The sequence below is a fragment of the Apium graveolens genome, chromosome 4 (assembly GCF_009905375.1).
Source record: "Apium graveolens cultivar Ventura chromosome 4, ASM990537v1, whole genome shotgun sequence".
NCBI classification, from domain to species: Eukaryota; Viridiplantae; Streptophyta; class Magnoliopsida; order Apiales; family Apiaceae; genus Apium; species Apium graveolens.
The window spans coordinates 142,280,690-142,294,534 of NC_133650.1; the positions used below are offsets into that span (position 1 = coordinate 142,280,690).

Consider the following 13,845-nt stretch of genomic DNA (forward strand, 5'->3'; position numbering starts at 1 on the left):
AGCTGATTAGTTAAATGTTCGTAACGGCGTACTTTTTCTCAACTTATTTTGAATTTTTATTTTTTTATAAACTTTAGTTATAAAATATATGTTTAAAATGTTAATCTAATTTAAAATTTACGAATTAGGATAATAAAGTTTTAAAAATTATTATTTTTTGTTTATTTAAGTAAAAAAAATTGACTTATAAGTAAAATTATCCAAACACTTATACAACTTATAAGTATTTATCTACTTACCACTTATAAGTCAATTATTCATTTTAAGTCATAAATTACTTATTTTAAGATTTGACAAACGTGCACATTAATGAACTTGGAAAGAAGCATATTCAAGAAAATATACAACTACTACATCATAGACACTTCATGATTTCTTTAAAATAAATTCAACTCAGCAAAAGATATAAACAGACTACGTAAAGAGAGCAAAATCTACACCTAAAATTCAGACACACCTGAGAACCCCGTGACCATCATACACTCCAAAAAAATGAGTTGTTATGAGACCGGCGTTTTGACGTATGCCATTAATTACATGTTCACCAAGTATCATTTTCTTAGGAACTTCCAGAAACTGAGGCATAGTAGCTGCAACATCTTCCATTTCTAGCCTCTAACTACAGATTGACACATGACCCCATAGGGGGACATACTTCATAGGAGTATTGCATGACCCCAAACAGATATAGGTAACTTTGCTCTTAGGAGTAAGGGACGGGCAATAAGTTGAAGTCTTTTAATTAAGGATTCTGCTAAACCATTTTGTGTATGTACGTGAGCCACCGGGTGTTCGACTGAGATTCCTACTGACATACAATAATCATTAAAAGTTGTAGATGTAAATTCAGCAGCATTATCTAGTTGGATTGATTTAATTGGATGGTCAGGAAATTGAGCTCAGAGTTTAATTTTTTGGGCAAGTAATTTGGCAAAGGCTGTATTTCGGGTTGTTAGTAGACATACATGAGACCATCGAGTTGACGCATAAATTAAAACCATAAAGTACCTAAATGGGCCAGAAGATGGATGAATAGGACCATAAATGTCACCTTGAATTCTTTCTAAGAATTTCGGGGACTCAGTTTGAAGCTTAACTGGGGATGGTTGGACAATCAGTTTTCCTAAGGAACATGCTGAACAATGAAGTTCATCTTGGGATATTATCTTTTGAGTTTTAAGTGGATGTCCCACATAATTTTCAACGGTACGACGCATCATAGATACTCCTGGATGACCGAGTCTTTCGTGCCAAAGGGAAAGTAGTTTTTGGTCTATGACTTTGGAGATCTTGACACTATGAGATTCAAGAACTCGTATACTCATAACATATAATCCTGAAGAAACCGAGTGAAATTTTTCTAGGACGCTTTTATTGTCAACGGTATTTGAGGTGATGAGAAGGTATTCTTTTTCATTCTCATTAGTAGTTTCAACGTGAAACCCATTAAGATGGATATCTTTAAAACTCAGTAAGTTTCTAGTTGACTTGCTAGAGTATAGAGCCTCTTGTATGTGTATGTGTGTCTTATTTGGTAGAAGAAAACTAGCTTTCCCAAAACCTTCTATTATATTTTATGTACCCGATACCGTCTAGATATGTCAGTTGGTTTTAGTCAAATGTGAGAAGTATTTCTGACTCTGTAAAATAGTGTGTATGGTTGCGCAGTCAACAATGCATATATCTTCCATCTTTATACATATATAAACAAAAAACATCTTTATTAAAAACACACCGAGTACATAGAACAACAGCATGAAATAAGTACATAAAATGAGTACATAATGGAAATAAGTAAAATACAAAGGAAATAAGTAAAGCAAGACAATACATATGAAGTCTAGTCGTCTAAACCATAATAAAGATTAGCACTATTGACTGGTTCATTAACTAGATTATAATTAGCGAAGTTGGTTTCTACTCTCTTTCCATTATTCCTTTTGGATGACTCATAGAGATCAACAAGATGTTTGGGTGTGCGATAAGTACGTTGCCAGTGTCCCTTAGATCTGCACCTATGACAGATGCCTCAGTTCTCTCCTTCTTGGGGTGCCTTTCTTTTATTTGGCACTTCACGTTGCCATTTATGGTGGCCAGAGTTGTAACCATCACGTTCCACTTCAGGTGGCCAGAATGATATTGATTGCGAAACCGACGACGGAAATTTCCACGTCCACGGTTTCGTCCATAACCCCGTCCTCCTCTATTTCCTTTCCCATGTTCATTCTTCAGGAATGACGTATTATGTACTTCAGGTATCTGGGCAGAGCCTGTGGGACGTATCTGATGATTTTTCAGTAGCAACTCGTTATTCTTTTCAGCCACAAGAAGGAGAGATATCAGCTCGCCGTATTTCTGAAAATTCCGCTCCCTATATTGTTGAGCCAAGATCATAGTGTTGGGGTGAAAGGTTGAGAGGGTCTTTTCAATCATTTCAACATTAGTAATATTTTCACCACATAAAATTAATTTTGAGCTTATCTTGAAAAGAGCAGAAATATATTCAGCTATGGATTTGAAATCCTGTAACCTCAAATTAAACCAGTCATATCGGGCAGATGGCAAGTGAACAAGTTTCTGGTGATCAAATCTATCCTTGAGATTATTCCAAAGGGTGAGTGGATTTTTGATAGTGAGGTATTCATATTTTAGATCTTCGTGGATGTGATGCCTAAGAAAGATAATTGTTTTTGCATTTTGTTCAAAAGTTGGGATTTTTTCTAGGTCAATAATATCTTTTAGGAATTAGCACTAAGGTGTAATTCCGTATCAAGGACCAATGACAAATAATTATTCCCTAAAACATCAAGGCAACAAACTCTAATTTTGCAAGATTCGCCATTCTGAATAGATTTTAAATAAGATATAATATATCACATTATATTTAAACAGGAAAGTTGAAATAATAACTTTATACAAAAGTCACGACGGCATAGCCAACCAGAAAACTTTTGATTATTACTTGACGGCAGCGCCATCTTTATAGTAGTAGTACTTGACGACAGAGCCATCTTTATAGTAGTATTACTTAACGGCAGAGCCATCTTTATAGTATTATTTGACGGCATAGCCATCTTTATAGATTTCATATGTAATAATAATTAGAATAAAATGAGTAAAAGAAATCGTACCTCTTTTATGAAATAGTTTTAGTTGATAGAGACTCGTGGGTCAAAATAAGTCGTAGCTCTTTCGAGAATAAAGCTTCAGTTGGCAGAGACTCGTGCTGATAACGTGTTATAAACCTGGACTGAAAATATGAGTTATGTTTAATGTAGATGAAATATAGGAGAATAGAAGATATGGAGAGAAAGTTGTATATTATTTCATTAGCTAAATGAGCTATTTATAGTAGTTGGTTTACAAGTCTTACTAAGTAAGCTATTTAAATCTTTTTCATTAAATATTACAAAACTTCCTCGATAAGTTTTATAAGTCTTCCTAAATAAGTTTTACAAGTCTTCCTGATTAAGTTTCTTTCTTAAGAAGCTGTGCAAGTCTTCCTCAGCAAGATTTGAGAGACTTCCTCGATACGCTTTGACAATCACTTTATATTTATTCAAATATTTTAATAAAAATTCATTATTTAATTTCTGAAAATTATTTTTAAGTTAAAAATAAATCTTAATTAATGAATTAATTATTTTTAGTTGATAGTTAATTATTTAATTAGTCAATTATTTAAATATTAATTGATTAATTAATTTAATTAGTTATTAATTAATTTTAATTGATTATTTAATTAGATTTAATTACTTATTTGGATTTAAAAATTCTGAAAAATAGTTTCGAGCTTTAAATATTAATTTAAATTATTTTGAAGGCTCAATAATTATTATAAATTTATTTTAAAGTTAGATTCGGGTGTTTGAACCCTATTATTTAATTATAAAATGATTCGAATAGTTATCTCTTATAGTAGTAGCTTTCAAATCCCAACTTTCAGGAAGAGCTAAAAGGAATTTCAGATTTGAATCTTCAATGTCATATTCCTTGTCCACCAGTGATAGATTATTCAAGAGTTTGACAAACCTGTCATATAAGTCAGTTAATGACTTATCACTTTTTGAGTCAAAATGCTCATACTCTTGAGTGAGTATAGTCCTCCTGTTTTTTTGATTACATCAGTTCCCTGACACCTTGTTTCCAAAGCATCCCATATCTCCTTTGCAGTCTTGCATTGAATTACCCTATTTGACATGACATTATCAATGGCACTATGCAGCAAATGCCTTACCTTTGCATCATTGGCAATAGATGAGATATCTTCAGCTGTGTATTCACTTTTCTCCTTTGGTATGGTATTTGCTGGCTGATCTGCAACTACAACAGAGAGCTTGGTTGGCTTATGCAGTCCTTCATAAATTCTATCTAGGTATTCTGAATCTGTAGCTTCCGGAAACATAGCCATCTTCACTTTCCATATGGGATACTCAGAAGTTATCAACATGGGAACCCTGATAGTCTCATTTCGACTATGGGTTTGAGTCTTTGGAGTTTCTTCAGTTTTGGCGGGCTTGGTTGGATTTTCTAATTCTTCAAACATGATTGTTTTGGATCTTTACTGTATGTGTGGTAACAGATGAGCTCTTATACCACTTGTTAGGACACACAACACTGTAGAAGGGGGTTGAATACAGTGTAGAATACAATCAAATCGATTTAAAGCACAAGTTACAGAAAACATATGTATTCAATATAATAAACTCTGTTACAATGGAACCGTTCTCTCGCAGTGATGAACAAATATCACGAGAGCTGCTAGGTTACAATTGTATGATCTTCTCGATGATCGTACCTCTTATAGATTAAACCTATGTCTGTGTTTATATAGACACACAGTTACAAGATAACTTCTAGTTGATATGGAATATTATTCTGTCTCCTAAAATATATCAACCAGATATCTTATATAATTCTTCTAGTCCTCTAACTCTTTCCATGCATATCTTCTTCTTGTATTAGTCTCAATCTTCTTTCCTGTAAATCAGCTTCCTTCCTTAACTGTTAGTCCTCTAGTACTTAAGTTCTGATATTATCTTCTGATAATCTAAATCCTGATATCCTTAAATCCTGACTTCCAATAAGTCCTGATTCCAGTAAGAACTGATATTTCCTATTAGTTAAGATCTGAAAACTAAATATGAAACATATTAGACATGACATCTCAAATATATCCAACAATCTCCCCCAAATTGTAAAATTTTCAAGAATATACAAGTTAATAGATTTGATGATGTCAAAAACATTTAAGTTCAAATGCAATAAGAGTTTAATAAGACTATTAATTACAACTTACAAAACATCCAGCTTTACCAACATCACTGAATCAATCTGAATCCATAATGATTCTTAACAAAATCATTTATCAGATTATCTTCAGCTTTCTTCAGAACTTCAGCAATCTGTGCTTTGACCTGCATCAGTTCTTCTTCTTTACTATCACCAATTTGATAAATGACTATTCTGTGAGCTTGAATGGATGTTCTTTCAAGTCAATCACCAAGTCTGATAACCTTAGGATGTGAAGAGTTTTCATTATAACATAAGCATCTTCCTTTCAGAATAACTTCCACCTTAGCAGAATTCTTCAGCATAGGAATTTCTCTTCCATCACCTTCAGTAATCATTGGACTGTAATGAGAATTCTTTGTACCAGAGATTCTGAATAGATCTCTTATAGCCTTCAAAATGTATTCTGACCACCTTCTTATAACATCATATTTTACTTCCAGAAGATAGTGAATATGTTGAAATTCTCTAATAGACTTCTTTAATACATCAGTATCAGCTAATCTATAAGTCCTTCCATCATTGAGAAATAAGATCAATTTCTCTTTTAGATTCTCCTTATCATGAGCATCTATCACAACTTGAGCAGACAACACCTTGTCAAGGTGCCTTTGTTTAATTTGTTCATATGGTTTGTCTGTCAATATGAAAGGATCTCTTAGAGTAATCTCTACTCTTGTTTGAATCTTCTATTCATCAGAATCTAATCCAGCTCTATCTCTAGGTTGCTTGGCTTTCAACCCAAATGTAGCAAGTTGATTAATCATGAGATTGGATTTTGGTTCAACTGGAGTAGCTTTCTTCTATAACAGCTTCTTCTTATCAGCAATTGTCATTTTATCCAAATCAACTTGAGCATTGTCAGTAGTTGATGTCTTGATAGCTTGATCAGAATTTGTAGTTTCTTCTGTACCTTCTTGTCCTTTATTCTGAATAATAACTTGAGCAATGTCAGAGGTTGTTTTAGAATCTTCATTTATATTTCTTCTTTTCACAATTTGAACAGTTTCATCTTCAACAAGATTATCATCAGTTACTAGAACCATTTTACACACTGGTTTCATCAGATCTTGAGAAATTTTCAAGTCCAGTGACTTGGTTGGTTCATAAACTTTTCCTTCCCTTTGTCTTTGGGATCACTCTTAGTCTGTGATCAGTCTTGAACTTTAAAGTTTCAGAATTTGACTTTTCCTTGATCACAATGCCTTTTTCCTTAGGCCTTGAAGGTTTCTTTGCATCAGAAGCTTTAGACTTAGGATTTGTCTTCTCAGCAGCAAATCTAGCTATTTCCTCCTAGAGAGTTTCTAAATCCATTCTTGGATTGTGTTTCAGAAATAATCTTCTTGCTATCTCCTCATCAAGTGTCTGGATTTTAGGATCTTTATAATAAACAGTAGTCTGCTTCCCCTTCAACTTCAGAGTTTGCAAAAACTTCTAAGAGTGTTCAGATCCTGACTAAATCAGAATATCAGAACTTGACATCAGACTTTGCTTATCACCACTTGACTTCAATCTTTGAGCATTCACAGCATCAGAACTTCACTTGTTCTGAATAGAAGATTTTCCTTGAACTTTTCTTTGACCTCTGCTCTTTTCAGAGTTTCCCTGATCATCACCTTTATCATCCTTTTTCTTCAGTTCTTGAGTAGGTGAGCATTTGGACTTAACTACCTTCTCCCCATTTTTGGCATCATCAGGAAGTAAGAGAGAAAGAAGAAGTTCAACTGAAGATTAAATTTCATCCAATTGAGCTTTCTGAGAAGCTTGATTTAGCCAGAACCTCAGCAATTTGGGTCTGTTGCTTCTCTTGAGTTTTCTCAATGGTTGCAACTTTTTCAGAAATAGGTTTGATATAACTGTTCTTGTCAAGCTTGATTTGTAGATTGAACTTATCAGCTTGTTCCTTGAGTGTATCAACCTTTTGATGAGTAGAAGTATGTAGACCTTGAAGATGTTTTGTAGACAGAGCTGTGATCTTGAGTTGTGTCTTGAAATCAGCATTTGTGAGCAACTCATCAGCTTTTGAATATGCTTAGTCATAATTTTAGAACATGGAATAAAATCTGATTCCACTACAAGAAAAAAGTCCATAGACATCGGTTTTTGGCCGATGTCTATGCTGTTTAGCAACCGATGTTGATGTCGGTGATGTCTATTCTAGACATCGGCCATAACCCGATGTCTATACTGGCTTAGACATCATTTCTTGCAAAAAAGCTGATGTCCATGCATTGTTTTTTTACAAAAAATGTTAGAAATAAATAATTTAATAAATAAATTACACCTATTACAACAGATTAAACATATAATGAGCTATATTTTTTTCCACATAGACATCGAATATTTTCATTTATGTGATGTAAAATCAGATATTAAACATCAATTTCTTTACTAAAAGGTGATGTCTATATTGGCATATAGACATCAGTTTTATCCCAAATAAAGTGATATCTATGTTCAATTTAGACTTGAACATGTCATTCTTTGACATCGGTTGCTTATCTAAAAGGGATGTACATTAAATTTTTTGACATCAATTTTTCTTCTTTAAAAGTGATGTCTATATTGTCACATAGATATCAGTTTTATCTCACAAAAACTAATTTGTATTTTATTGTTGACATCAATTTTTACACAATAAAAGTGATGTATATTTAGTTATTACACTACTTACACAATACAAAAAAATCAAATTATTTTTACACCAAAATAACAACCAAATATTATCATTCTCACATTAATGAGTAAAACAAATATGACTTGCATATTCATATTCTATTAAAACCAAATTGTTAATACATTGATCTGTAAAAATATTTCGAGTTTGAATTATAGCTTCTAAATGTTGTTAGAGGCAGTACATGACCCGACTCAGTGTATTCTTCTCTGATCGAACGAATCTACCTCGCGATCATCAACTGCACAAACATATGAAACATTCACTTTATCATATCAAATGACACAAAATATTGTAAAGTTTGAACACTAGTTGAAGATTTAAGAGTGGAAAAGGTAGAACATACTTCCTCGGGAGGTTTTGAGCGGTCAAATGTCGACATATACACTTCAGCAGCTAAATCATATGCCGTCTGACATTCTGCTTCCTCTTCACTATGCAGAACTTACATAGTTCAAACAGATTTTAGACAGCATACCACTTAATATGAGCTCCTAGAAGAAAATCTAATATGCAGCAGCAGAAGATACACTTTACTTGAATGAATACACGCATAAATACAATCACAAACACAAAAATATTGGAAACCTTTTCAGAAGTTTCTTGTTCACTTTTCTCATCTCCAGCCGATAAAAATTAGAGCCACATCGATTTTGGCTTTATATCAATGGTAGGAAATCCGTTTCTAGTAATCACTATTGTAACACTTTTGACTTTGGAGTTAAATTAATATATAGAGTTTCATGCACTAAAAAAAGGTTCATTCACTAACGATCCAACCAGGCTGACCTTCATAAGTCCCCTGTAATAAAATTAGTTTTAAACTATTTCAGGTTATCATCATGACTGGTTCAAAAAGCATATCTGAGACACTAACATGGGCCGTGTCATTACTACTTAACAATCCAACTTCCCTAAACTTAGCTAAAGAGGAGCTGGACCGCAATGTGGTAAGTGGAAAATGGGTTGAAGAATCAGATATGAAGAACTTAACATATCTACAAGCCATAGTAAAGGAAACATCGCGTTTATATCCACCAGGGCCCTTATCATATAGCATATTAGCATGTGGTTTTGATTAGTGATCTTACCTTTTGCTTCTTCAAGTCATGACCCCCTTGTACTTTCTACTACTTTATAATTAAATTATTATTATATTAACTGTTTATCCGTGACGTGATCACGTATACACACCAAACACTAAATTTTATATATTTAATTATATTTATATATTTAATTATATTTGATTGCCTCTTACTTTTTAATAATGATGACATCGCTCATATATAAAATTTTCACCAATCAAATAGAAGGAAATATAACTTGTAGTCTGCAATTCATGGCTTCCTGATGTTCATAGCAGACACACATTGGACACACCGTCTAAAAACAATTGTTAATGATGCATCTGTTCGTATTCAAGACATGCAATAAACATCACCATGACTAATTATGTTCTAGAAAAGAGACGCCTCATATTAGTTGTATCACAAAACATGTCACATATAAATTAGGCAGATATAGTTAAATTACCTTCACATTTAAGTGGCCTGTATATGACTGAAGAGGACAATCAAGGACCCAAGATGTGCTCATTGATAAATCCCAAAGCTTCAATATGTTATTCGTGGACGCATACATTGACTTTGGTTTTTATGGTACCAATATTTTCTCCCTGCAATAGCAACACATGTAAGACAGACAACTTATTATACATCCAAATTATTCCATTGAATAGGTAATTAGATTATTGCAGTACATTTAATTTTAAAGATGACATTCACCATGAGAAAAAATATAATTGCCTGATTGATATTCCAGAGCTTCACTGAACCATCATCACTCCCACTGGCCAACATTATTGGATCTTTCATTGCCAAGGACACTTGACTTCTTGTAACATCCCATGTATGATAAATAAGCAAATAGATTATATCTTAAACAAAAGCAATTTAACAATATAAGCTTATAAGCATATAAGATTTAAGGACTACCTGCACTACACCTTCAAAGTTACTTGAAGCAATCTGGCTTATTACAAATACCAAATACTTTTGATGATTATTTTGGTTTGAGGGATCTTGAGAATTCCGTATAACATAATTCCAGTGAATTGGGGATTCTCCAATGGGAACTTTGGAGCCATAGTAGAATGAAAGCAACATTGCACCTCCTACATAGATTATAGTTCATATAACTTTCGCTTGCCCTGCTCTACTCTTGATTGCAACACTCTCTATTCTACATAACACAAAAATTGATAAACAAAATAATCAGGGGTACAATCATGTGGAGATGTAAACAGGTGTCACATAGATCAACTACAAAGCAGTAGAAAATATTCAAAACTTTGAAATGCGTATTTGGAACATACACATCGGATGATAAGATAAAACCACCACCTTGTACTCTACGCTACTAAGAAATTTGTATCTCAGTGTGGTGTTTCGGATCAAAAAATTAAATCACAGTATAATTTTCTTGGCAAAGGGGATTTAAACCGAGCTAGCGAAGAAGATGAAACAAGAAATAAAGTAATTACTGACAAGGAACAACCATGAGGAAAGTGACAGCCGGAAGTAAGTTTGTCAATGCGCAAGCTACTGTTGGTGTTGAATGTTTTAGCCCAACAAAGTATGTAATCTGGTTCAATGTCATCCTGCACAAATATATCAACACACAACTCATTGTATATTGCAAGTTTGCGACACACTGCTAAAATCTTTTAACACTATGTAGTAGTAGCTAGTTTATATATTATTAAAACAAAAGATTTGAAGTTTAGTAGGTGATGATACCCAAATATAGAAGATAAAAAAATCTGAAAGAAAATAGGTACTGTCATCCTGAGCCTTGTTTTCCTGCATTAAGATAAATAAATATATTTAAAACAATAATTAAATTATATATCATCTAACTATACTACACCTAATAAAGAGAAATTAAATGAACCATTTTCATTTAACGTTTATGTTTACCAGTTTACCTGTTCTATCTGTCAAGCATGAACTATTATTATAGAAATGAGTTGAAATGCAGAATAAGATGTTCCATACAAACATAAAGCATAACAAATACAAAACAAAACAATTTAACATGTCACAAAAGACCCAATCAGTTGTTTTAGGCCAATTAGTGTCTTCTTATACTTAAACGAAGATGAAGAAGATGCTGAACTCGAGTCGTGGCCTAACGCTTGTGATTTCAGAAATAAGACACGATGTTAGTGTTTGGCATGATTTGACAAGGCGTAGAAGCGTAGTGATGAGGTGGGATGGTGAAGTGAGGATAATAAACACCAGCTGATGAATCAGTAATCTTTGAAGTAACGAATCCTGATGATGCTGCAGTCGAGAAGAGTGGCACTGAAGTCGCTTCAGCATAAGGTCCTTGATCACTTCACGCCCAGGGTGGCTGCGAATCAACTCCTATACTCTTCTTTATTTCTCTTCCCTGTTACATGATCACATATAGGATAGAACACATATAAAACTGAGACCAATTATACAAGGCCTTACATCGACTTGTCATGTTCAAGATGAAAGTATACCATCTTAAAAAAAACCCTGATATATGTGGGTTGCATAAGCCCTCTTCGTTCAAGAAAACAGAGGTGACTGATATTTCAGGTAATTTAAATAACTATGTGGTAAGGAGATTGACAACTTATGGGAACCTAGCTATCATTAGAATTATTGATTTTCTGCTTCAGTGTGACATAAAATTTGAGAAATTGAAGTACTAACCAGTCACTTATAGTCAAGTATAACTGGAGCAACATAATGAACAGCCATGGCAACATAATGTACATTTTATATACCTCAAAGACAGGAAGAAAACTTGAATTTACACCACTCCAGAAAGAAGGGTGGTGCTCTGGTGTATAAACTTGGCCTAGAGGCAGTTGAATGCCCATTATTGTGGAAGCAGAACTCTCCTCTTTTCGAGTGACCTTCTGCGGATGACAGAGTATTACCGATAAGCTAGCTTTGTTGAAATGTAACTAGGTATTGAACTACTAATATTTAACTTACCCTAGATTTTGAAACCTCAGGGGTTTCATCTAAATGATTCTGGAAACTTAAACTCCCAAAATCATCCATCCCTTTAGCACCATCAGGAAAATAAGGTGGAGAAATTAACAAGTTCAAATCTAGATACTGACCACTGCCTGCATATGATTTATCAACTGATTTACCAAAACATTATTATAGAAAATGTTTGATCTATCAAGCATGAACTATTATTAGGTGTAGTATAGAAAGAAATGAAGCAGTTACCTGTTCGAGCACCCATACTAGAAGTTCTATCTCGGTCCATGGACTGGCCTCTAGCCACCATCATCCAAAGCACAAAAAAGGAACTGCATTAACATCAGGCATACCATTATATCATTATTACTTTAAAAAGGCTCCTTATAACAAATATTATAATTTAAAAATAAAACCCTTATTTAAAATTAGGGTTCCAATTTTCAGAAAACCCCCTTTACAAATGCTTACATACTCACCAATTCGAGTTTCGAAACTCCAAATCAATATCATTTCAGTTCGAGCTTCAAACTCCCAACCAATATCGTGTTGTCAGAGATCAATAAATTTCGAGCTTACAATTCGAGTTACCCATTCGAGATGAAACAACCAAATCGAGAGAGGTTAAAGTCGAGAGAGACCAGAGGAGAGAGGTAAGGAGAGGACAGAGAAGAGATGGTTGAGAGTAGAGATAACGTTGCAGATATGAGAGTTGAGACTTGAGAGAGAGAGAGAGAGACAGCCAGAGAGGTGAGGGTCGAGAAGAGACCAGAGAAGAGATAAAATATATTTTACTTATTTTGTTTGTTTAATCACAAGATAGTGAAAAAAAGAGGGGGAACAAAAATTTAGCTGAGGCGGTATCATTTGGTAAGTAAGCGGGGAAAATTTTAACAAGTAGGGGAAAATAATTTGAAGTGCCGCGCTTTGAATTTTTTCAGTATTTAAGACATCGGTCTGTTAAGGAAGTGATGTGTTAATAATACAAAGACATCACATTAACGCGGGATGATGTTAATGAAGTTTTTAACAACAGTGGCATGAATGACTGATGTCTAATGTGTGATGTCTATTATCTTTTTTCTTGTAGTGTTCATTCCACTTCTTGGTCCACTCAACACCTCTGTGAGTATCCTCCCAAGGAATAGGTGCTTCCTTTTCAACAAATTTCTTCGCCAATTCTTCCTTGCCCAGAGTAGGTACTGGAGTCTCAACATAAATACTGTCATCAGAACTTGAGGAATAATCATTCTGTTCTGATACCTCAACAGTGTGTGAAGCAACTGGAAATTCAGGAATAATATCATCTAAATTCTGATCAGCAGAATTTATCTCCAGAGCTGGTGTCTTTGATGTAGATGGAGCTTCCAGATAAAGAACTTCAGGTATATTCAAAATTTGAATATCTATTTCAGAATTATCAGTTTGTTCTTTAGCATCATCTGTAGCTTTAATAGGAGAGACATGAGGGGTAACAATTGTGTCATTAGCAGTGTCTTTGGCTTGAGTGGGAAGAGCTTCAATGATAATTGGTTCTTGTGAGATCAGAGATTCTTGATCCCCTTCCTCAGCTTCTTCAGTATCTTCTGATATAGCCTTAGTCAAATACCTCCTAGCCTTCATTTTCTTCAATCTCCTTGCCAATGAAGGAGTTGCTTCAGCAGCATTAGAATTTATAGATTTCCTTTTCAAAGTATCAGAACTTTGAGCTGCTTTTTCTTTCTGAGAAGTAACATTCTCAGCTTCAATTATCACAGGTTCAGAAGCATGAACTCGTGCTTCAATTATTTCCTCATATCATCAAAATTTATTATTGACCATTATTGAATCAAAACATTCATCACA

The 13,845-nt window shown here is 33.8% G+C and overlaps 1 protein-coding gene and 1 long non-coding RNA gene across 4 annotated transcripts; both read right to left on the minus strand.

Moving 5' to 3' along the window:
- Positions 1 to 8,078: 8,078 nt before the first annotated feature.
- Positions 8,079 to 9,638, minus strand: LOC141716977 (uncharacterized). Its single transcript, XR_012573473.1, has 3 exons — positions 9,503 to 9,638; positions 8,316 to 8,413; positions 8,079 to 8,210 (listed from the first exon to the last, which is right to left on the minus strand). It is a non-coding gene; the product is annotated as an uncharacterized LOC141716977 (long non-coding RNA).
- Positions 9,639 to 9,727: 89 nt separating this feature from the next.
- On the minus strand, positions 9,728 to 12,747 carry LOC141716920 (uncharacterized). 3 transcript variants are annotated; one of them, XM_074519076.1, is made up of 8 exons: positions 12,480 to 12,747; positions 12,250 to 12,332; positions 12,004 to 12,140; positions 11,790 to 11,924; positions 10,768 to 11,422; positions 10,526 to 10,628; positions 9,964 to 10,210; positions 9,728 to 9,862 (listed from the first exon to the last, which is right to left on the minus strand). In XM_074519076.1, exons 2-5 carry the CDS (start codon positions 12,311 to 12,313, stop codon positions 11,369 to 11,371), a joined length of 390 nt encoding a protein of 129 aa, XP_074375177.1. In that variant the 5' UTR covers positions 12,314 to 12,332; positions 12,480 to 12,747; the 3' UTR covers positions 9,728 to 9,862; positions 9,964 to 10,210; positions 10,526 to 10,628; positions 10,768 to 11,368. The 3 variants fall into 3 exon arrangements, with proteins under 3 accessions (XP_074375177.1, XP_074375175.1, XP_074375176.1); XM_074519074.1 differs by having other exon boundaries at positions 10,516 to 10,628; XM_074519075.1 differs by having other exon boundaries at positions 9,734 to 9,859; positions 10,516 to 10,628.
- Between the last annotated feature and the right edge of the window lie 1,098 nt (positions 12,748 to 13,845).

What these genes read in the sequence shown, in the direction of transcription:
- LOC141716920 (XM_074519076.1), bottom strand. Translation starts at nt 12,313, where the DNA reads ATGATGGTGGCTAGAGGCCAGTCCATGGACCGAGATAGAACTTCTAGT. An exon ending in TAGTATGGGTGCTCGAACAG is followed by an intron (nt 12,141 to 12,249) that starts GTAACTGCTTCA and finishes AATCATATGCAG; the next exon opens with GCAGTGGTCAGTATCTAGAT. An exon ending in CTGAGGTTTCAAAATCTAGG is followed by an intron (nt 11,925 to 12,003) that starts GTAAGTTAAATA and finishes TGTCATCCGCAG; the next exon opens with AAGGTCACTCGAAAAGAGGA.